General features: G+C 44.0%; 1 protein-coding gene across 1 annotated transcript in view; it reads right to left on the bottom strand.

The window, feature by feature from the left end:
- The window catches only part of SH3PXD2A (SH3 and PX domains 2A), a 252,459-nt gene that overhangs the window by 70,591 nt on the left and 158,063 nt on the right, over positions 1–23,805 (bottom strand). The window contains exons 6-7 of the mRNA XM_054382243.1: positions 16,803–16,831; positions 1,901–1,948 (exon numbers count right to left, since the gene is read on the bottom strand). Of these exons, the coding sequence (XP_054238218.1) occupies positions 1,901–1,948; positions 16,803–16,831 (77 nt within the window). The remainder of the gene's footprint in view (positions 1–1,900; positions 1,949–16,802; positions 16,832–23,805) is intronic.

Genomic DNA, 23,805 nt, shown 5'->3' with positions numbered 1-23,805 from the left:
CAATCAATTTGTCATTTTAGATATGGCAACATGAAACAGTCCCTACAGATGTAGGGAGTCAGAGAAACTCAACCTCACCCCCTAGCCAGGTAATCTGAGGGCTTCTTGTCATTCTTCCCCAGATACATCCCTTCTTCTGTCTCCTCTTCAATACGTTTCACTCCCACTTAGTCTCATTCCGTTTCTCTGTCTAAACTCACTGACTTATCACCCACTAGGCTCCTGTAACTGGATACTTCAGATATTTCTGCATTTTTATATCCAACTACCACCCTGAAATTAGAGCTACTCTGTTAAGATTAGGCAGAACACCCACAGGAATATATTCTGCTTCTGTCAACGACAGCATTTCTGAAATCACAGCAATCCTGCTCACTGAAAATCTCAGACAAGCAAGCACTCGTCCATTGAGGATGGTGGGAGGTATTTGTTCACATACTTTGAACAGGGCATGAACTTGTGTATTTACCAGCTCAGGTATGGAAAACAGCAGGAATGCTTCCATCTTTCCTTGCCTTGAGACCTATGTGTGACCTGAATCACCTGGGTGATTTGTCATCACGTATAAGGTGGCATCCTGTACAGTCTACAGCTCATGATCCTTCTTCCTAAGTTTGAAGGAAGGCAAGACCTCTTCTTTGGTATTTCTTGTTTGCAGAAGAAATCTACTGGTTAGTCAGAAATCCCAGTTCCTTATACTATAGGCTTAGTTTTCACCTTGTATTGGACTACTTCTCCCCAGACCCTGACACCTCACCTAGACTGTGTTTTTCCAATCCCTCCTTCTTCCCAACTCCTTGTGACAAGAATTGGATAATCCCATGAGAATTCTTCATCTTCCTCAGAATCCCATGTTTTTCATATAAAAATCTACTTACTGTGGAAAAACAAAAGAGCATTTTAGAACAAGGCATATGTAGTCTGCATCAGGCATAGTGTGGCCAGCAGGAGCAGGGAGGTCATTGTACCCCTGTACACAGCACTGGTTAGGCCACACCTTGAGTACTGTGTCCAGTTCTGGGCCCCTCAGTTTAGGAAAGATGTTGAATTGCTGGAGCATGTCCAGAGAAGGGCAACGAGGCTGGGAAGAGGCCTTGAGCACAAGCCCTATGAGGAGAGGCTGAGGGAGCTGGGACTGTTTAGCCTGGAGAAGAGAAGGCTCAGGGGAGACCTCATTGCTGTCTACAGCTACCTGAGGGGAGGTTGTAGCCAGGAGGGGTTTGGTCTCTTCTCCCAGGCAACCAGCACCAGAACAAGAGGACACAGTCTCAAGCTGTGCCAGGGGAGGTTTAGGCTGGAGGTGAGGAGAAAGTTCTTCACAGAGAGAGTGGTTGGCCATTGAAATGGGCTGCCCAGGGAGGTGGTGGAGTCACCATCCCTGGAGGTGTTCAAGAGGGGATTGGACGTGGCACTTGGTGCCATGGTTTAGATAGGCATGAGGTGTAGGGTGACAGGTTGGACTCGATGATCCTTGAGGTCTCTTCCAACCTTCTTGATTCTATTCTATTCTAGTCACTTTCCCTTATCTCAACACACAATTTCTCACTTTTGCTCCTCTTCTCTCCTCCATTCCACATGGAATAGCAAGCAGCTATGCAGGTACTTAACTGTGGTCAGGGTCAACCCACTACAAGAAGAGAAACTGCTCTGCAGTGTGGCTTTGAGCTGGGCAAAGAAAACACAAGACAGCAACTACTATCCACTGCAGGCAGCAATATCAAGGCGAAGCAGTCAGAAAAGCAAAGTTCTTCCTTATGAGAATTTTTACATCATGTAGGCAACAGATCTCAGATATCCACTGCCAGAGACTTACATTCAAGACAACTCCAAAACCACACATAGTTTGAACAACAAACTTCTCTTTTAGTAGCATGCAGAACACCAAGACACAAGAATTTACCTGAAGCAACAGTCTTTTTTGGAGTCTCAGACAAACTGGACATCCAAACTTGAAATCCAAGAAGACAGCAGCCATGAAAAGAGAAAGTAATTAGAGAAAGAAGAAAACAGTCATATCAGAAAGTTGAAAGTTAGTCAAGACAGCTTTGAAAGAAACACTAAGTTTTTCTTAAGAGTGGTGTTGGCATGATGGGGACTCAGTTAAAACCATTAAGAACTACCCAGTTAATTTTTGCTATAGGAGACTTGCAGAACTTATAAAACTGTAGCGATCCAATTTTGAGACCTCAGAAGGAGATATGCTCTGAGCTGATCCCAATACAACAGGGAGTGCATACCAAGAGTCAGTTTGACTTATCAAGCCTCAGACCTGCAAAAGTATTTAGCTTTGCAGCTGTTAATGATCCCCAAAAGACCAACAGGCAACTCACAGAGATTGAGCTTAGCAAACACATGCAAGTTTCTACAAACATTTTATTTTTGTTACCCTGGAATAGCATTAAGGAAAATAACAATAGGCAAATAATACTCCATGGGAAACAGTATAAAGCTCCAATAAAGGTACATTCAAAGTATAATTAGAAATAACATTTTAAAGCAAATGAGTATGAGGCAGAAACCTGATGAGGAGAAAACTAATTGGGCTGCAACCAATAAGGTCAAAAGATTTCTCTCCCCCTCCATGAAATGAGGTGCAAACACTTAGACTGGGATCCTAGGAATAATCTTCAAATGTTAACTGGCAGGGGTTTTTTGTTTCTTTGTTTGTTTGGTTTAGATTTTTAGGGGGGTGTGTTGTGGGTTTTGTTAGGGTTTTTTTTGTTGTTGTTGTTTGCATACACTGGAAGCATGCTAAGAGTTATTACATTTGTCACCATTTCAAAATAAGAACCAATAAGCATTCCTCTTTTGTGGAATGAGGGAGGTATGGACAGCTGTTACCATCACACTGCCCCAAAGAAGAGGTGTTTATATGACAGGCTAAGAATTTCCTACATTCTGACAAAGAATTCCAAAAATGAAGTTTAAAAAAAACTAATTTACAATGAGGAAATCAGTTTTGGAAGCATCAGTTTAACATCATAGAAGAATCACTCAGAGAGGGGCAAGCTATACTGGTGGCCTTGTCCATCTCACTTGTTACTGTCTTTTGACCTGCAGGATATCGTCAAGACAGCCAAAAATTAGAAAGAGATTTCTAGTACTGCATGTAACTGAGAAATTGCTTGCATGATAAAAAGGAAAAGAAACAAGCTTTCAAGCCTTTGAAAACCAGAGGGCCAAGAAACATATTGCTGCATGTCCTCAGAACTAAGGGAACGGTGAGGTTTTGAAATCCTCTCTTTAAATTAGGCACACAGCTTTCACTGCATTACAGCAAAACTGCAATTCTGATAAATTTAGTATTTTGCTTACTTTTCAGTAAGTTCTCAATAGCAGTAGCCTGGAGAAATCCCTCAAGTCTTCCAACCTTCTAACTCTCAAACCCATACATCCACTGTCTCAATACATCAACAAAATGCACCATGGTAAACTATAATTAATTTAATTATCATTTAAGAATAAAAAACACAAAAGCCCCCAAAAAAACAAACAAAGAAAGAAAAAAGAAAAAAGGCTCTGCACTGTTAGACTACAACAGGAAATTATTTGGCAGAGTAATTTGTGCTCCAGCTTATGGAGGGAATATACAACATGTTTCTATTACAGACTTGGGGCATGCATGGAAAGGAGTGTGAAGGAGTTGTCAGCAACTTGTCTGTTAGCATTTGAATAGACTTCCACTAGCCTTCAGGACTAGCATTATGAACTTCAGTGAGCTGTCAGATCTTTTTCCAGACAGAAGAACCTGACTCTAGCAGCAATAAGTAAAGCAGATGATGTATTGCAGGAACACCTGGGAAGATTTCAAACAGTTTACCCTGATCTAAGATGGCTGCAAGAGGCTGAAACAATTAAAGACAACAATTAAAGACAAAGAGGAATAAACTGCACTTAACACTCTGGATCTGTCCACCTAAGAAAACAGGGAATTTAAACCTAGATTCACATTAATATCTACAAACACTGTATGAGATCTCAAGGAACCAAACTCACCATAAAAAAAACCCCAACACCTAATTCTGTGAGCTACTCTCTCTCTTTTTTTTTTAATGAAATATTTTTTCTCCTTGTCAAAATCATTAGTCGGAGACAGAATAAAAGGGTAATCTAAGTATGGACTGGAAAACAGTCCTACAGGTCCCCAAAGTGGGCTTCCAGACTTAAGAAGCAGCATAAAAGCAGCAGCACTTCTCAGCTGCCCCAGCCTGACAGCAGCTAGATGTGGATGGGGTTGCTTCTGAAGCAGAAGACAGCTAGCATATTTCAGTTGCTCCTGCACATCTGCTTAGCATTAAACTTCCTTCTTGGGGATTTTTTTTTTTTTTAAGACATATTCCAAGACGCTTAAGCTCTAATTGCTACCAGCTTCTAAGAGGTTCCCCCTACAAATAATAAAAATATCAGACATTAGTGATGGATTCCACTTCACAGAAAGCTCAAAGGAAGAGCCATGGAGGGAGCCCGGGTATGGGGAGGAGGTCAAAGGCCCCAGAAGCACACTGTGCCCAAGCCAACAAAACTCAAGCTTTGAACAGCCCCTGGTTTTGCCTTTAGGACAGTTTTACTGGAATTCTGCATGGGGCTTGGAGCTGTTTTCCAATGAGACTGGTAATGCTAAATGAACAAATCCTTGTTTCCTGCCTCTCCTCTCCCCTGTCACTGCACAGCTGAGCATTGGCTGATCTCAGATGACTTGGAGATGGGGGGGAATAGAGGGGGGCAAATCTCAGTATTTGAAAGGGAAATTAAAGTTGCCTGCTCAGAGCAAGCCACTCCTAAAGCAACAGCATCCTGATTCTATCCCTAACACCAACTCCCCAGCCCTTGATTCCAGCTTCAGCTGGAGTCAGAACAAACCCCTCTGACCAGAATTATTTTTAAAGGTTTCAAAGAAATAGAGGTCTATAAATTGCAGCTAAGCCACAGGGCCAAGGCGGTTGTGAAGGACACAAAGGAGGCTCGCTGCTGGAGCCGCCTGTGCAGAAAATAGCAGCAGAACAGGCATGTCGCTGGAAGTGGCTGCTGAACTCCATCCCATCTGCCAAAATGGAGGTGGGCAACCCCCAGATGGGTCAGCTGGATTTCTCAGGTGGGGAAGGAAAGAAAGGAGTTGGGGGAGGCAGAGGGGAATGCTTTAAAGATATAATTAAACTGCTGTGGTCATAAACGAAACACAGGAAGTAGCTGCTTTTTAGATTTTGCCAGAAGCTTTTCTGCTGCCAATGAGACTCGGTTTTTTTTGCTGCTCCTCCCACTACTGGCAAAAGAACAGGTGCCAGACTGCTGGGGACTGACTTTAGGTTTGTGATACACCCCCATTCATCTCATTTTAGCAGCAGACTCTTTGTCTTGTGTTCAGCTAGGGCAGAGAGAGCTTCAAAGAAACCTCTGAAAGCTGGAGTTAGTCTAAAGTTGAATGCACAAGCCCAACGCTACTGAAGTCCAGGAGATGCCACATTCATGGTTTGCACAGTACTGCACATCCAACTGGGTCCTGATCCAGCAAGTGTGGAGAAATTCCTCCTCTACTGGCATTTCAGCAATAGCTACTGCTGCAGATTTCTTTTTGTTACTAACATTGCTTAAAATGTTCAGCTCACTATTGAGTCTGGCATCCATTCTTTAATACTGCTGAAAAGGCCGGAAGGAACACCCTCCTGAGGAGTCACAGGTTCTACACTGTCAGGGATATCAGAAACCTTTACAACAAACTTTGTTTTCCCCAAACTAGGGTCTGTATAGCTGGCTAGCCAGTTAAGCTACATATTGCACAAAAATATTCCTGCAGGAATTCTGGGGAATTGGATCATACTGGTTATAGTTACTACTACTTAGAGTTCTGGCCATGCAACCCTCACCTCAAATGATTTCTACACATAGCTGAGAAGGTAGCATGGGCAGAAGACAAATCCCAACAAGTAATAGGGATGTGACTACCTTGCTTTGGAGGGTCAAAAGTGTTTGTTATACAGGCACAAAAAGGTGCCTTCCATAAGGAAGAATGGTCCCAGGTCCACTTCATTAATAAGACTTTTATTCTCATTAAACCCTACCTTAAAAATCACATGGGAATACTGAAATCTCCCCACAGCTGTTAAGGTGCACATTAAAATACTGGCAAAATGATTCTAAGAACAAGTGGCCATGCTGAAGAGATGACAGCATCTGAAACTCTGCCCCTTTCCAAACGTGATCAATTTTGAAGGTTGTTAGTCCTTTCCATGATGAGGTACTACTGGCTCAGTTTTTCAAGGACCACAGTGGTGAATGCAGCTGAGCATTTTGCAGATTCATTTCCCAGATATGCACCTTTACTGTCTTAATGGGAAGGGTGGAAAGAGACTAAGCAGTACAATCCTAAAGTAAACTGAAACTATACTGGCTTCCTGGAAGTCAACAATCAGTGCACTACGCCAGAGAACTTCACTGGTGGTTCAGTAATTGGCAGTGATTCTTCAGGATGGAGCTGAGGAAAATAAACGCTGCTTCTGCTCATCACTAGTGAAATAAAAGCCTTTAGGAGACAAAACAGGGAGCTGTCATCTGAAAAGTGGTATTTGATAAGTCAGGAAGAAGTGGGCTGAGCAGGGTGTACCTTACAGCCTTGTTCACTGCAATATTTGTCACAGAAACCAGAAGTTAAGCTTTGTTTCAGTCTCAGATCTGCAGACCAAGCCTGTCAAGGAGCTGGTATAAAGGAAGTGTGTGTTGCAGTCCTAGGGACAGCTTACTGCTTAGAGCAGGTAAAGAACCCCAGAGGACCAGGCTCATTCTACAGTGCTTCTTGCTGGGATTTTGTCACTGTTTCTTCCCTCATCACTTCCTCTCTGCCTTCTTCAGGCAAGACGAGGCACAACCTCCTTGACCAACAAGGCAAGGGTGGTCATCCACACAACCAAGAGCAGGAATCTCAGAGGACTCCTAACACTGTGAAGATTGTTTCTGCTCCCGTCTGCAGACTGAGCACTATGCTCAGTGTTCCCCTATATTCCTGTGAGCCATCTCCAAGCCCTTCAACCCCCTAGACTTATTGACCATCCCTTGTCTGCCTGTTTCCGCATTTCTCTTCTCTACCCCCCTCCCCTTCAGCTGAGGCTTGATGCTTTGGTTGAATGGAAAGGCAATGAGATGCAGCAGACTAGAAGACATAGAGAAAAATACTTGGTGTTGCTAATCTCCTCCAGGAACAGAAGTACTTGGATCAGAAAATTACTGGTAGAGTCTACACATAGGCATAATGTAATATGTCTGTTAAACAGCTTGGAAAAGAAAAACGTAGATGAGCCTTAATCTAAATTTGAACTATTTTCACACATTGCTGGCTCACATAATTAGCTCATTCAATTAGGCAGAGTACAACAGATAGTCAAAGAAATAGGAGGCTGGCACAGAAAGGTTGCAAGTGTTTTGATCTATTTCAAGCATGACTGCTCAAGGCACCCTTGTTAACTGTGCCATTGATATTACTCCCTCCAGGCTCCACAGGGGCCTAAACAAAGACAACATTTGTGTCCAGTGCCTGACCCAGAGCGGGCCTGGTTGGCCATTATGCTTCCTAGGTACCACAATGACAGATTTATTTGCCACTGTAATTGCTGGGCAAACACCAGCCACCTCTGTCCATCACCAGAACAGCTTAAATAAGCTTTCCTTGCTCTTATGTCTGTGGGATGCAGATGCATCATGTTTAAAGCAAGCATTTTAAGGTAATCCTTCAAGGAATACAGAGACACAATCAATTTTTTCCCCCTACTGGGAGACTGCTTTAAAGCAAACCTCTCATCCCTGCAGAGATATCTCCTCTTCTACATACTTGAAAGCAGAACATCACATTCATTCCCCATGCCATCTGTTGAAGAACAGTATTTTAAGGGGGTACATCTTGAAAAAGTATTTGGCTAGTATATTACCAAACATATAAACCCAGCTGAAGTACATGAGTCAGAGAACTGGCAGCAGGCATTAAATGAGGCTGTTAATTTTAGTCCTATTCACTGAGCTCATTGCCATGATGAACAGTCTTTGCAAGGCTTGTATGCAGGGAGAGATGCTGCTTTCGTGCAGGGATGGGGGGCAGATGTGTTGATCTGCCCAGCAAGCACCTTCCTCATCCCAAAGGAAGTGGCTGTTCCAGGAGCTCCCTGGAGGCTCCTCGCCTCCCCGGCACCATGCTGCAGACCAATCTCAGACCACTTCCACTTGCCACGTAAGCAGAGCTGTCTGGCGTATGCTAGACCCACACACACTGCTTGGAAAATGTTCACATCTGGCTTTCACGTGACTCAAGCATGCCTCAAATTCATCATCTGGATAACTCACTCCTGCAGGGGAGAAAGCCACCACCAGAGAGCCCTTTCCTGAGTCAGAACAGAGCAGCAGGGTAAGAGGATCATGTGGTTGACAAACTCCACAGCAACACACTCCCCAGCTGCATTTCCACAGCCTCATACAGTTTTTTGTCCTTTCTAAAAGTACAAACCTGAAGAAAACCAAGTCCAAATTTTCCCCTCTGCTTACTTCTTCAAAAGACTATCCTAATCCCATCTACAGACCCAGAAGTATCCAAGATTGTTCAGTTTCTGTTCTGGCAGTCACAGATCATATTAACTCTTTCCACGTGGCAAGTAAGGAGTGCTTCCCACACACTTAATGTGGTACAGCCCCTGCACACAGTTTTGCAGCAGTTCCCAGCTTTGCTGTGAAGTGCTGAGAATATCTGAATGCTAATTGACATCTACAGCTGTACAAACTGAGAGCATCAACCCTCTGAGGAGAAAACCAGCCTCCAGCACTGCTGAGGAAGAAGGCAGAGAAACTCCAGCCACTTGGAAGGTCAGAGTTATGTACACAGACTAGGATTCATGCATGGTTCAACTGAAAAAAAAAAAAAAAAAAAAAAAAAGTCAAATCCCAAGTGCAAAGAAGCCACACTGTTGCCAAGCACAGAAAACGTACTGCAGCATTGACATGTCCAGGCAGCCTGTTTTAACTGGCAGCAGACTTAGCTGGCCAATTGTTGCATATACCATCCAGGGCAGACTTGTGAGGATTTTGCCTGTCACACAGCCTGGGTGCAGGAAAATGTACTGCAGCATTGGTATATCCAGGCAGCCTGTTTTAACTGGCAGCAGAATTAGCTGGCCAATTGTTGCATACACCATCCAGGGCAGACTCATGAGGATTTTGCCTGTCACACAGCCTGGATGCAAGCCAGCCAGAACGTGATAGGTATAAAACCTTGCAGAAAGCTGGAGGCACTTAGAGAGCACTGCTTTAAGGGTGAGTGCTCTTAATGGCCTAAGGACACACACTCTGCCATCCAGGTTTTCTTCCCACAAGAGAGATTCAGGTTTCAGGTGCTCACCAGACTGAGACTAAGTTATCTGAAACACCCAAGTAAGAGGTCTGCTCCTCAGCCAGCCAGCCCTGTCTGTGCCATGTATGGATTCCTGCAAAGGCTGAGGATCATCACCCTCTACTCCAGCTCCCAAGTGTATTTCTCACCCACTTTATCTAACAAGCCAAAACAAAATCTGATACCACACAGTCCTCTCTGTGCCAGAGAGGAAAAAAAAACCACGCAGGCAGTATTAATACCATCTGCCACCAACAGACTACAGAAAGCAGAACAGGAGCAGATGGAGAAGAGAGAACTCCTTAAAACCACAAGAAATGCCATTACATCTCCTAAGGTACCAAGTGCTTTCTCGGCACTCAGCTGAAGGCTCTCTGAAGCATTCACAAGGGTGCATGCTGTTCTGCCATGGCTATGCTCAAGCCACACCTCATACTTGCAGTCCTTCCCTGCCTGCCCAGCCTCCCTACCCTTTCTCCCTGACACAGGCCTTTGTGCAGCATCGACGCTGAACTGGGAATGGCAAAGAGCACAAACACATTCCTTTCCCTAATCCTGCACCCTGTCCCCACACTTCAGTTTCAAAGCCAAGGAGCTAAATAAAAAAACCCACACAGCACACAAACAACTCCTCTCTCTTATCCTGCCTTCCTCCCACCCCAGCACATGGGCCACCCAGAAGACGACAGTGATCCTATACATCTAACTGGCCACATGTCTTGTCAGCAGAAAGCTAAAGCAGTGCAAATAAAGTCTCCTATCTGCTCTTCTCCTCTGTGGCCTCAGGCAGAAATCCAAAGCATTTCAGTTTAAACAGTGACATTTCATTTTAAACAGTGGATGTACAAGGAAAAGTGTCAGATCACTTTTCTCCTGCCAGAATACCACAGGCTGGATTTGGAGTGTGGGATCAGAGTGGACAGATTCACATCTTGACTGAAGATGAAGAAATGGGTCACACACAGATGCTGCAAGGAGATGAAGACTGCCTGACTTAGCTGAAGCTCTTCCTCAAATGCTGTTCTGTCTCATCACACCTAAGCATAGAGTAATAGCACTGCTTAGGAAGAAAAACAGAGTGTCATTCCTTCAATTACAGGAACAACTTGCCTACTCTCTCTTTCTTTATTATCCTCCTATTAACAACAACAAAAAAAGCTGCATTATGTGAGAACCAAAATGTTCTGCCAGAATCTGCTGTTTTTAAATTCCAGGCAGTAATTAGTAGATACAGCCAAGAAGGTTAATCGTATGATGGGGGAACAGATCCCAGTTTCTGATCAAGAGCAATCACGTTAGTACATGCTTGTGAAGTCACAAAATAACAGTTGGCAAAGTACCTCACCCAGCCATCCTCATCAGCAGGCCAAATGGCACCAAGGAGCCAGTTTCTGCCCTAATTGTAGAAAGCAATGCAAGGAACACAGCATGCACATGTGATTCATCAAGACACAAACAAGAGCACGTGCCTCAGTCTGCAGGGATCATGTCATACCAAAGATTTCTTACAAGGATTAAGACACCAAGCCCAAGCTGTATGCTTTAGGATGTTCATGAGAGCTTGCCATGAGCTTGGGCAAATTTAGATTCCCATTAACCACCTTAAAAAAAAAAAATTAAAAATTAACCTTGCAAGCTGAAGCTTTCCTTGCATATGGAGCACAGCGAGGCAGACTTCAGACAAAACAATAAAGCAGAATGACTTGAGCTAACATTTGAGTTAAAAACCACATTCTAGCTTTGTTGCTATCACCTGGGCTCAAAGTCATTAAGCAAAACCCTGCTTCTTTACTCATGCACTTAACACAGGTGGCCCTAAGACATCTACTGCAAGCACCACAATGACAGAAGATGTGCTGTCTTCTGCTGGGATTCTCCAGGTTAGTTAATTTGACTTTTCAAAATCTTTGGTAAGACAATCTTAGTTTGACCCCTCTGAGAACTCATCCGAAAGGTTCAGACTTCCTCTTGCTGAGGGGGGAAAAAAATTGAGATGGGTTTAGCAGTCAGCTGAGTAAGCGTAAGGCATGTCCACAGCACATTTGCAATTGCATTCACAGCTCTTCTAAGATTAAAAAGGCATCCACCACTCCAGATGACATCCCACCAACAAATGAAAGGCAGCACTGTGCCTCCCTTGGAGAAGTTCTTTCTTCTCCCTCCACTGCCATCACCTCCCACAAACATCACAAAATATCTGCCAGAGTAGGAGGCACTATGTTCCTTCCTCTCCTTAGGTAGCTACCATGTGCAGCTAAATGCCTGCTGCAGAATTATGATGCTGGCAGACAGATCCACATTCAGTTGCATCAACAGAACTTTGTCCCTGGGTCAGCACCTCAGTCCTGCAACAGGTAGAGACAGCTCCAGCCATGCAGCCTTGCTGGTCCAGCTAATGGCTCACACATTTGTGACCCTGTTGAATGATTAAGTAGAGTAGGGCCAGCACACACCATTCATTTTCTCCATATTGCCTCAAAGGAGGCAGTTCAAATTGAAGTTAAGAAAATAAAGCTCATTTATAAAAATAATGTGAGACTTGCCACGGAACTATAAGTGCAGGCTAGACACATGCAACACAACAGAACTAGAAAGGTTAAGCTCTGAAGTGATGAGCATAGCTCAGCTGTAAAGATAGGCAAAGCCAAAAGTTAAGCCATTGCCCTTCAGCAATTACAACGGAAGCAGAAAAATATAACTGATAACTCAAAGGAGCAGCAACTAAGGCAGCTCCCTGAAGCTGACAGCATGCATCCTCAGTGTGCAAAAGGGCTTTCCTCATAATGAAGGATTAGGCAAAAATCCCACTGCTGCTGTCAGCTCCACCCATAAGCCCAAGGCAGAAATCCCACAAAGTGATCAGCCACGAGGACCCTTGGTGGTGTTGCAGTGATATGCTCATTTCTCACTCCGAGCCTCACTTCTGTCATTGTTGAAACTCTCCCTACTTAATTTCCCCATTGAGGGAAAAGAATGTTACAGATGTTTCTGTAAAAAGTTTGAGAAGTAGCTTCCAAAGGGCTGAACTTTTCATTTACTTGCCAACAGATACATCCTACCTAGTTTTAGATTATAGGAGGGAAACGAAGTTGAGTGTTGCCTGGGTGCTGCCATAATCTGCTGCTCCAATAACTGGACATGAGAAGCAAGCTGAAGATCAGTTCTGTCTGCTGAAGAAGCCAAGCCTCATCAGCATCCTCAACACTGGCTTGGACCAAAGTGTTAAGTTAATACTCTAAGTGCTCAATTACAGGGGCTATTTAAATAGACTTCAGCTGGCAGACTCTATAAAAGTACAGCCAGCTTGGTGCAGGCAGTAGCTCATCAACTTAAAAAAAAAAAAAAAAAAAAAAAAAGACATTGCAATACTGATGAAAAACCTTTTTTTTTTTTTTTAAGGTCTATTCCTCCTCACTTAGAGGAGCATTCTACTGCATAGTGATAAGGTGCCAGAGAAAGCTGCTGAGCAGCAGCTTGAAGCTAGCTGTGCTCCCAGCAGCAAGCAGGGCAGTCAAGAGCAGTGGGAGTGAGCAACCAGTGATGTTTTTTTTTTATGGTTTCAGAAGGGGGTGGCTAGCACTGTTCCTGCCAGTGCACACTGAAAGCAGTAAGCACGAGGGCTTAGATACCTACCAGGGAGGTGGCAGAGTTTTGTGTCTTAGCAGGGTTTGACTCCACCACAGGAAGGAGAATCCTCTCATTAATTGAGGAGCAGTGACTCTGTGTGAAAAGGCTGCAGAGCCCACACCAGCTCCCTACTGCCACCAAACAACCATGCTCCAGATGCTTGTCTCATCTTCATGACTGGGGAAGTGACAATAATTTTGGCATGAAACCAGCCAAGAAATATTCTCAGCATAGGAAGAGGGCAAGACCATCTTACTCCAGGAGTATGAAATTTTATCTAACCAGCAAGGATGGGGGGATGGGGTTGAATTGTGGGGGACATCTCTGGGGTGAAATATACTCCAACTGGTTTTACAAGCCACATCAGGATTAGCAGATGTCTCAAGGGTTAATTAGTTCACCATGCACAGATGGTAGCTGGTAGGGTTTGCAGAGTGGATTAACCTTATTTGTGGTTTGTAATGTACCATGCAAATACCCATTAGCTGACTTGCAGCACTTAGGCCCTTATTATGATCTGAGGGGAGAAAAGCACACAATGGATGCTTGCGTAGAAGTAACGCCTGTTTGGAGGGACAAAGGAGTTACTGTTCACTTGGTTAACACAACTGACAAATTGTAGCCTGAAAAGTAAATTCCTTCCTTTTTTGCTACAGAGGGTCTTTAGAGAGACCTAGATGAGACCATTTGTTGCAAGTGTACAGAATACGCCCACAGTAACCATTCCTTACAGTTGTGCTGAGGTCTTTTCAGCACTGACAGATGGTCATAGAGCACAGCTCAATTGCTTGGAAATACGAAGGCAGCTTTCCGAAGCAGCTCTGCAGCATGTCAAACAAACCCCCCAAAATCCAAGGTAACAGCAAAGGTAGCAGCTCAGGGCACGGCAAACACCATGCCTACTCAGAGCATCAGTTGCTTCAGTGAATCTCCAGGTCTCTGAGCTGGAGGTTGAAGTGTTTATAACTACATCATATCCAAGTAAAGGGCTGTGTGTTTATATAGCACTTCGCACAAGAGGAACACCAGCTCAGGGCTGGCATGCAGAGATGTCCCAGGTTGATGCAATCCTCCCTTCTGTTTAGCTAAGGACATGCCACAGTATTGCATTTGGTTCAGAAGGTCTCAAATGTTTACAACCAGCATCAGCTGCAGTGCTAAACATTTCCATAACACCTATTAAACTCTGAACTTATCCAGTTTCTCCCCACTCTAAGGGGTGAGAGCAGGACTAGCTAGACTTGCACTCTAGTAAGGCAGAGGTCAGGGTAGAGGTGATGTTGGCTGTCAGAGGCATTCTCCAAATGTTTCTGTGATCAGCCATGCTCATGTCGTGCCTGCACATGCCTGAGCTGCAGCAGCTGTGGGATTCCTGCTGGACAGCGTGGGACAGCCGTGCTCACACCCAGAAGCCTCCTCCCAGCACATCTTTGGTCAAGACAGAAGATGTGTTCACAGTCTGATTTGTTGGGAGGTGCTTGCATTTAGAAGTCTGTATTTGTCTCTCATTTAAAGGCAGTAATCTGCACCTACAGAAAAAAAATGAACTTTCAAAGCTATTTGTCATCTTAAACTCACAGCACACCATCAGAATCCGTGCTTGTTTACACCATCGCTTGTTCAAGTGTCATTGTTAGAGGCTGTAACTACCACATCCCCTGGCATATCCCTTTGTTTGTTGTGTGCACCCCACAACATCCAGCTCTAAACAGTAGGAAGCATTCCTCTACCACTCTAAAAATCAGGCAGGAAGATGGCAGAGAACAGAGTCCCTTTATGCAACTCACTTTGGTCAGAGCTGCTTCACATTCCTCTTTGTACACAGTAAGCAGAGAAAGAGCCGCCCTGAACTCCACTGTTTCCAAGCCCTAGCTGTGCTAGGAGCCAAGCAACAAGAAGCAAAGAAGAGGAAATAAGACCAACAGGAGACCCAGCCACATGTGGAGGTGGAACAGCCAAAGAAGAGAGCCAAACCTGAGCATTCAGGGATGAATGAGCAAATCACTTGGGATGCTCAGGGCACCAGGCCAACAAAGAGTCCAGCAGGGCAGCGTCTGCAAGTGGCATCACAGCTACACTGACTCAACTCAATCCCTCTTCCTCCAATGGCATGGCAGCTCCAAAGCCACAGGGACAGAGAAGCAGCAGTTTCCTCACACACCCAAAGCAAATACTCACATCTCTTGCAGAAGTATTGCAACTCCTGCACATATCAACTGGTGCATTGAGCCCAAAGCTCTCTTGATTTTTCTAATGCTGTTCTAGGTCAGTGCTAAATCAGGCTGCCCCAGAGACTTCTGTAATGTTTTTGCAAAGGTCTTTACACAGCTCAAAAGCCCTCAGGTACTCAGGATGTGGCACTGAGCCAGGAACTCCCACACTCAGCTTTTGCCTTCTACTGAGTCACTTGGACCCTTACAGTCGGCCACTCTAGATGAAGTGCTGCTGCCAATGTAATTCACAGGCCATTGTGAAGAAACACTTCACTTAATGTCACATTTAGGAGGTCCTCCAAGTGCGATCCAGACAGAAGCTTTGTAGGAGATTAGGAAGATGAAGTGTGCCCTAGTTTGTGTCAGGACAGCACCTTGTACCACACTTGCCTCTTCATTACCGCAACCCCCCTCAGAGAAGTTCAGGGAAAGGTTTCCAAAAGCCATCTGATGCACAGGATGCCAGGGTCAAGCAGCACTTTTCCCTTAGTGCATCATTTAGCTTATTGCAGGACTGCAGCTTAAAAGCTCTCATAATTAACCAGCAAATCAATCCAGGCAGTTATTCATAGGACTCCAGCATGTCACATTCATCTTCCCTTCCTTCCCAAAGACTAAGCCATTGCAGCATTTCTTCACCATCGTAAAATAAGCAAGAATAATAATAATAAAAAAATCCTCCTTTCCCCTGAACACAGGCCACAGTCTTCCAGGAGTTTCTGCTATTGGTTTGAAAGGCCTCTCTGGATGCCCTGAATGCAATTTGGAGCACCCAAGACTCCAAACAAAGTCAATGAGAGTTGCAGGTGCTCAATGCTTGCTTGAAGAAAAAAAGAAATAAAAAAAAAAAAAGAAGTAAAAAAGAGAAAGCCCTGACACATCCAGCTCAGAGCAGCCAAACCTAGAGGCCCATAATTACATGTCCCTGCTGAAAACACATCTGTAAAAATCGCTAAGAGCTACAAGGGAGGGGAAAAATTGGATTTATATAGTTTCAAATCAGGGTTTTACAGGACATTTGAATCCAGGATCTTAAAAACAAAATGCTAAGCTAGAGCCAGAGAGCTCCAGGCATTGAGAACGTTTTACATCAGAAGCCTCATCAGAGCCTTTTGGAAAAAAGTGGGAGGGGGGAAAGGGGGTGGGGGGGGAGAAAAAAAAGAAAGATTGTATGAGAAAGATTCATAACAGAAAAGCATTCCATTCCTTACAGAAAAGGACCCCAACTCTTGAGCTGCATTTTGACTGCTTGCTCAGGTAAAGATTGACTTAAGTGAAAAAAACAAAAGCCAATGAAAGAGAAAGTGAGAGAGATATTTAGTACAATTACCCCCTCAGAATAGAGAGGGAGCTTCATAAATACAGTCAGAAGGGAGCAGTCATTTTAACTGCATACAATGCAAGGTGAATTTCTTCTCCTCTTTAGGAGGAAAAAAAAACGATGCCCATGTCTCTAGCAAGCTTCAGCAATGAAAAGTTGAACTGCTACAGAATTTCATGCATACACGAGTTCATGCAACACATGATAAAAGGAAGATTTAAAAGGGTGGGGGGGGAGAAGGATCTCTATAATCATGCAGTACATAGAAAGCCTGTTATCTTACCTGATTTTCTCTTTGAAGAGCCATAGTCCCTGAAAAAAAGACAACAACAAATAGACATGGTTAGAGCTGGAAACGGTGGTGAGAGAATGGGTGACTTCCAAATTTCCACCCATATGCTCAAGGGCTCATCCTGCACACTCCCTCCTTTAAAGAGGAGGTGAGGACTGCAAGGCATTGACAGGCAGGGGCCGGGACGGATCCTGAGCACCACCGGCTCATCAGCAGCAGCAGCTGGGGTTTCTGCAGCACCAGGGGCTCCGGGAGCATGTGATCAACGAGACAGAGCAAACCATCCACAACCAGCAAGGCAGGGGAGAAGGGTGTCATTTTTTCCCCTTTAAATTGAGCTATTAAATGCAGCTACTGAATTAACCCCCGACGCTCCCCTGGAGAGGGAAGGGAGTATTAACTGTTTGCTGCAGGGGTGCAGCTGCTACAGGCTTATCTGGTATTGCTTGCAGTCCTCTTCTTTCAGAGGTTAATTAACTTGTGATTAACCTCCAGACCTTTCCTAGTTATCTCTGACGAGCACTTGTTTTCCACAAGGGAAAAAAACCAACAACAATAAACTCCCAAACTTCATCCTTTCTTCCAGAATGGGGAACACACCCTTACTTTTTTGTGGCAATGTAAAGGGTGCTGGCACTTCTGCTGGTGGCAGCACAGCTGAAAGCTCTGACAGCTGCTACAGCAGTGGGAAGAAATCACAGAAGGGAGCTGCAAGAACTAATTTGGGATAAGGAAAATGGAGGACAGAAGTATTTCACTATGGCTGTGTTTCCTCCTGGTGCTCTCCAGAGCCTCCCAAACCCAGCTCTGAAATGGTCTGCACAGACAGGAGACCAGGCAATGACAGATGGAGTAGAGACAGCATCACTGTGTGGGCTCATGGCACAGTCACACGCTGCACTCAGCTGTGTTAATGTTGGGAAAATCACCTGATGAACCCACTGTGGAGGCAGGCTACGTTTGCAGGAACCCCACTAGAGGGGCAGTCAGCAGCCTCTACATTTTGGGGGACCAGGCTGGCAAGAGTGGGGTCTTATCCCTTGCAGCACAACATGGTATGCCACAGGAATCAGAGGATTATCCTACACTATTAATTTAATTTCAGAGAGTTTGGAGGATCACCTAAAGAAATGACACATCTTGAGGGCAGAGGTATTTGTACCCATACCTTGTGTTTCTGCCAGCACTTTCTGTGCATTCCATGCCCTACATGTGTAGGATTTGCTTGCAGCAAGTAATAACTATTTGGGATTTTTCTGCACCCTCTTTGAATTTTCCAGTGTCATTTCTGCTTCAGCTAAATGGCTGTTCCTCAGCCATGTCTGCAGTTGCATCTGATAAAAAGATGTTCCTGCTCATGATAGGCTACTATAGAATCATAGAATCATAGAATTACAGAATGGTTTGGGTTACAAGGGACCTACAAAGGTCATCTTGTCCAACCCCCTCTGCAGTAAGGAGAGGCATCTTCAACTAGATCAGGTTGCTCAGAGCCCTGTTGAGCCTCACCTTGAATATCACCAGGGATGGGGCCTCAACTACCTCCCTGGGCAACCTGTGTTCCACAACCCTCATGGTAAAGAACTTGTTCCTAAAATACAATGCCTGCTATATGGTGCCCAACACAGAGATCCCTCAGAAGGGGAGGCACAATCCCCAAAACGAAGTCCTCTGAACCAGCTCTGCTCCTATGCCAGCCTGGAGCTTTGTGGTTGCTGTCAACACAACTCTCTTGGCACATGGAAATCTATGTTGGGTTCTGCCCTGAGCTGCCTCTCTTCTGACAGTGCCAAATGGCCAGAGAGTGTAACCCTGCTGAGATTCACACGTGTCATTTGCTCTAGCCTAGTATCTCCATTGTGCACATGCTTGATGATCACTTCAAACTTTTCCACCTGTCCTGGCTTTCTGCAATAAAGCTCCTGGACATTCTCAGTACTACAGCTTGGAGCTGGGTTCAGCTAAGATTTCCCTTTGCAGCATGTTGTATCCCCACTTCTTCCCTTCCCTCTGTCTCATGCAAACAGGCTGTACGCAGCTCTTGCAAATGTTAACAGCCATGAGGACCATGGGAGGACGGTGGAACTATGCACAGTCCCTACAACAGAAAACCAACTTCCCAGCCTTTGCTAGAAGACCCTTAGCACACATTTCCACGGCAATCTCAAGCCAGCCAACCATGCTGGTGACACCTTATAAGCATCTTAGGAGAGGTCACAGGTGAACAGAGCAGGCATAAAAGGGTGAAGATAAGTGCCATTAGGTAGAGGTGAAAGAGCCTTCAGCCTGATTGAAGTTGCAAAAGAAATTTCAGCTCTGTTTAGCCATTAGAAAAAAAAAATAATCACCAATTGACACAATTAGAAGTGGGGTATGGATGGATTGCTGTGCTCATGAGCATCCAAAAAGAGATAAAAATGTTGCTGAATGTCTTTGTCCACCATATCAGGCCAAAGTTGGTACCTGAGTTTGGAAAGTTACAGTAGAAGACGTGCTCCTGCTTTGCAGCTGTGGCAAATGCCAAGAACAGCTCAGAATTCAAACCTTCATTCTGGGAGCTCTCCCACAACTTCCAGCCCAGTCTCTAGCTTGTGTGAGTGACTGCAATAAGGTTTCAAATGAGGTTTGTTCGCTTAATTCTAAACCATGACTCATCCACACAATTTTTAGAAGGTGGATATTAATAAGAAGCATAATTTTCAAACTGTTTTTTTTCTTTCTTCAAGCAGATAATGACATGGCCAGCAGCACCTCCCACTCCTCCCTTTTCTCCTTCTATGACAAGAGATACTACTCCATAAAGACCTTTTTCAAGTCTTTTTTTTCTTTTTTTTCTTCTGTTCAGTTCCTTATCTGGTTGGCATTTCTTCCACAGCAAAAGCACACCTTTTATGGAAGGGTACCTGCCCTTAAGTTTCCTCAGACAAGCCCTGCAGTGGGCAGGTATGTTCCACATCACACCACTAGTCCAAGCACAGAGCACTGTTCTCCTTACGATATAAGCCACATTTCTGGGCAATAGCAAACGTGATGCCAACAGAGTCAGTAAGCATTCATGTAGGCCAGGAGCTCTGATCCAGCAAACACAATCACTGCTTTCTTGCATGGTGAAAACAAACTTTCAAGTTAGTTTGAAGAGGGAAAAAGCCCCTTACTGCCACTGCACAGTGCAGAGCTCAGCAATTTAGGGTCAGGCACAAGACAATGAAGCACCAAGCTCTCAATGATGTCCCTTTGAGATCAGGAGGGTAACTAGCATCATCAGAGCTTCCTGTGTGTATTCAAACTCTTGAAGGCAACCAAACCTACAACTTCTGGTCCTAGTTTCTCATCTTAAGCACAAGATCATCAAGAACCAATTACATATTTAATCACAAAATACTTACTTTAATCACGACCACTCCTTAATTCTTGAGGCTCACCCAAAACCCACCAAAACAACAAGCAACCTACTGGGTAAATATTAATCTTTTCTTTTATTCTTTCTTTATCAGGTTCTGATTTCGGAGTTCCTGAAGTTCGTGTACCCCATGTCTCCCTGTTTTGTCACTTTTTTGAACACCTACATTTCACTCATAAAATTAGGACATACCAAATAAATATGGAGCTTGAAATAAAATGCTCATTTCCTCAGTAAAACTCCAAAACCCAAAATTTGTTCACAGGGATGGGAAAAATAAATCACTGCTAAAATAGAAATCAAAGAAGGTATAGCAAATAATCTCTCCAGCTCTGTGAAGTGTTCTTTGTATACATACTCCTCTCTTTCCTGCTAATGAAGAAAGCCTGTGCTGGTGCTTTGCAATTGCAGCAGGAAGTAGTCCTCCCTGACTCTGTGTTTATTTTTTATGCCCTATTATTCTGCATATGATTCTTTGATGCTCTTTTTTCCTCTGCCAAGTTACAGTCTACAAGGTGAATACCTCTCAGCCTTACTATTTCCAGAGGAGCGTTAGTGAGGCTGAAGCATTGGAGTATGTCTACAGAACAATAACTAAATAACTAAAACAAATTTCAAGTACAAACTCTGATCTTCTCCTGCAATACAGACTGCAACTGAAAACACTGCTAGCTCCTACATCAGACAAGAAACCTGGTCTTGCAGAAGAAAAACCCTTCCAAGGAAAGGTACAAGGGATATACCTGCAGTGTATCTGCAGCCACACAGGTAAGCTTACTTTTTCTTTAGCTCTTGCTCTTTTTATCTTTTTGTTTTCATACACACACATATTTCCATTCTTATCCCATTTTTGTATGAGAACAGACAGTGCCATCCTAATTTCCCTTCCAGCCATAGCTACAAGAATATGAGTGAAACCACAGGGTGGGACTAAAAGTAGCTCTGACAGCTCCCTGCTTCATTAGCCAGGATGACTCCATACTGAACAAATGCCTTTCACAAGAATAGTATATTTTTGAGCCTTTTTTTCATACTAAAATATAGCAATTTTGTCTAAAGTCTTCCTGTGGGGCACTTTAGCTGACACTGAACCTCATTACTGGTAAGGGAATTATTTCCTGCTGCTAATGATATTAAAATATCCCTGGTGCCAAGCACACCACACAAGCTGGACACACTCTTCTTGAATGACGAAGGAGAGGGAGGTTAAATCTCTTTTCTCATCAGCATTACACCAGGATAATATTACTCATTTGAAATCTAGCAGTGAATGTGAAGGGAAGATCATGAGCATTGCTATAGAGCTGATTGCCTTGTTATCACATTAAGCTATCCACACTCAGTCTGGAAATTTGTGAATGATAAAAATACTTTATGCCATGGAATTTATGCATCACTTACAATCTAAATTAATTGTTAAGGTTATATTAACAGTGTTACAGAAAAGTTTTATGACACATTCTTTCTTTAGGCATTGACTTTGCTGCTGTATTCAGTGAGAGTATTTAATAAACACCAGTGTGTGCATGCATGTGTTTTCATCTGTCTAAAGACACACAAACAAGCAGTAGCACAATATGAAAGGTTAGTAACCAATGAAGGGTATCCTGACATTTGTTCAAAAAAAGCCTAAGAAATGTTCCAAGTGGAGGAGAAAACAGGAAGGAGGTGACTAGGTGCATCTGCAGTAGACTGTCTCTTTAGCTGTACTTCTAATTCAGTTCGATTTGCATCTGGCCCAGATGGTTTCTCCTGCATCTTCCATGGAGATCCATCAAGTAAGTAGAAGCCTGTTAGGAACCAGGAGCGTTTGCAGAGCAATACTGCATCAGGAGTGGGGTTGCAAGGCTGCAACTTGGCTCCAGCCCAGATCCTGATCAGAGGTGATGTATTCAGTCAGGGGACTTCCTCCCTGTGGTACCCACAATGCAAAGGCCTCTCTAAAAGCTTTTCTCCTTTGCCACAGGACAGCAGACCAGCAAATTCACAGAATCACAGAACGTTAGGGGCTGGAATGGACCTCAAAAGATCATCCAGTCCAACTCCCCTGCCAGAGCAGGATCACCTATACCAGATCACACAGGAATGCATCCAGGCAGGTTTTGAATATCTCCAGAGAGAGACTCCACAACCCACCCTGGGCACCCTGTTCCAGTGTTCCGTCACCCTCACAGTGAAAAACATTTTCCTCATGTTTTCATGGAACTTCCTATGCCTCAGCTTCCACCCAAATTCACTCTGTGGCATTCCTCCCTCCTCGGATACATCATCTTTCAGCCCAGGGTCTCTGTCTGCCAATAAAGCATGGCTTGGCTTCAACTCATGTAGCAGAGATTTTAGACAACCTTGAGTTTCACCCATGGAGCAAACATTGCCTGTAAAGCATGAGGAACTTTCAGAACCACAGAGGAGAACAACTGGGGAAGCTGCACAACACACAACTCATCAGACAACACAGAAGCTAAAGGCAAAGTAAATCATCTTTGCCACTGTTCCTCAGTGTTTGCTGTCCAAAGGAGATGAGACAGGGACCAGCTCTTGAGTAATGGAGGTTAGTGTGTATGCTCTAGAGTATTTTAATACATACATTTAAATTGTCCTGTATTTGTTGGCTTTTGCTAATTCATGTGCAAATACATTGTAGGCGTTTATGTTCCCATGCTCCTGAATTCCTGTAGGTCTCTAGTGGTGTGGGCAGGCTGCGGTGGAGTCGCATGACAGTTCAAACAAACTACTTGGATTATCATTTAATCACCAATGATTTGCCAGGCACATTAAAAGCACAGAACTGTTTTAACAAGAAAGTCCACTCTCTCCTTCTTAACACTCATATAGTTTGCAGTCAGTAAATGAAGACCACTTTTTCATGAAGTATTTTCCTAAGTGCTGCTATCAGATTCTGTGACTGTTTTTAAAGCAAACCAGTACAAAAATACTTTACTACTGCTCTTTACATGCACAGAAACATGACCCTTGAGAATATATTTGCATCTTGAAACTCTCCTAACTGATTTTCCTCAACAGCAAGACTTACATTTCCTATTTGAGACAAGGCTCAAAATCAAGAGTTATTGAGAACTGTCACTAGGTACCTGCCTGTCACCAAATCCTATGGCTAGAGGATCCCCTGAATGCCTTCAGACTATATAAACACACAGGGGTTATATAGAGAGCACAGGGTTAAAATTCTCAAAGTGCAAAAGTTTAACTATGTGCATGAAGATATCTTGATTCCCACTGAGCTCTGAGACCCATGTGACACATAATTAAGCAAATTATATGTTATGGATCAGGAACACAAACTCAAACCCATGGATACATATAGCTATACATCCTCTGAAATCATAAAAGCATAGCTGATCTCTTCTTCGAGCCAAATAAACAGACGAAGCCTTCCCCCCATCCTCCCCCTCCCCCCTTTTTTTTTTCCAGAAAATATTCTGCTCATTTCCTGATATAAATCGTTGCATTGTGGAACCCTCTCGAACATGAATCTGTCCTTTCTGAGCAGAGGTCGAGCTTTCGAGCCCTGTCAAAAAGAGCTCCATTGTGGGAGTCCCGAGACTCCAGAATTCCTTGCCGCAAGCAAAAGGG

The sequence above is a fragment of the Indicator indicator genome, chromosome 7 (genome assembly GCF_027791375.1).
Source record: "Indicator indicator isolate 239-I01 chromosome 7, UM_Iind_1.1, whole genome shotgun sequence".
Classification (NCBI taxonomy): domain Eukaryota; kingdom Metazoa; phylum Chordata; class Aves; order Piciformes; family Indicatoridae; genus Indicator; species Indicator indicator.
The sequence above is the reverse complement of the archived record's forward strand: the minus strand, read 5'-3'. Positions and strand labels throughout refer to the sequence as shown.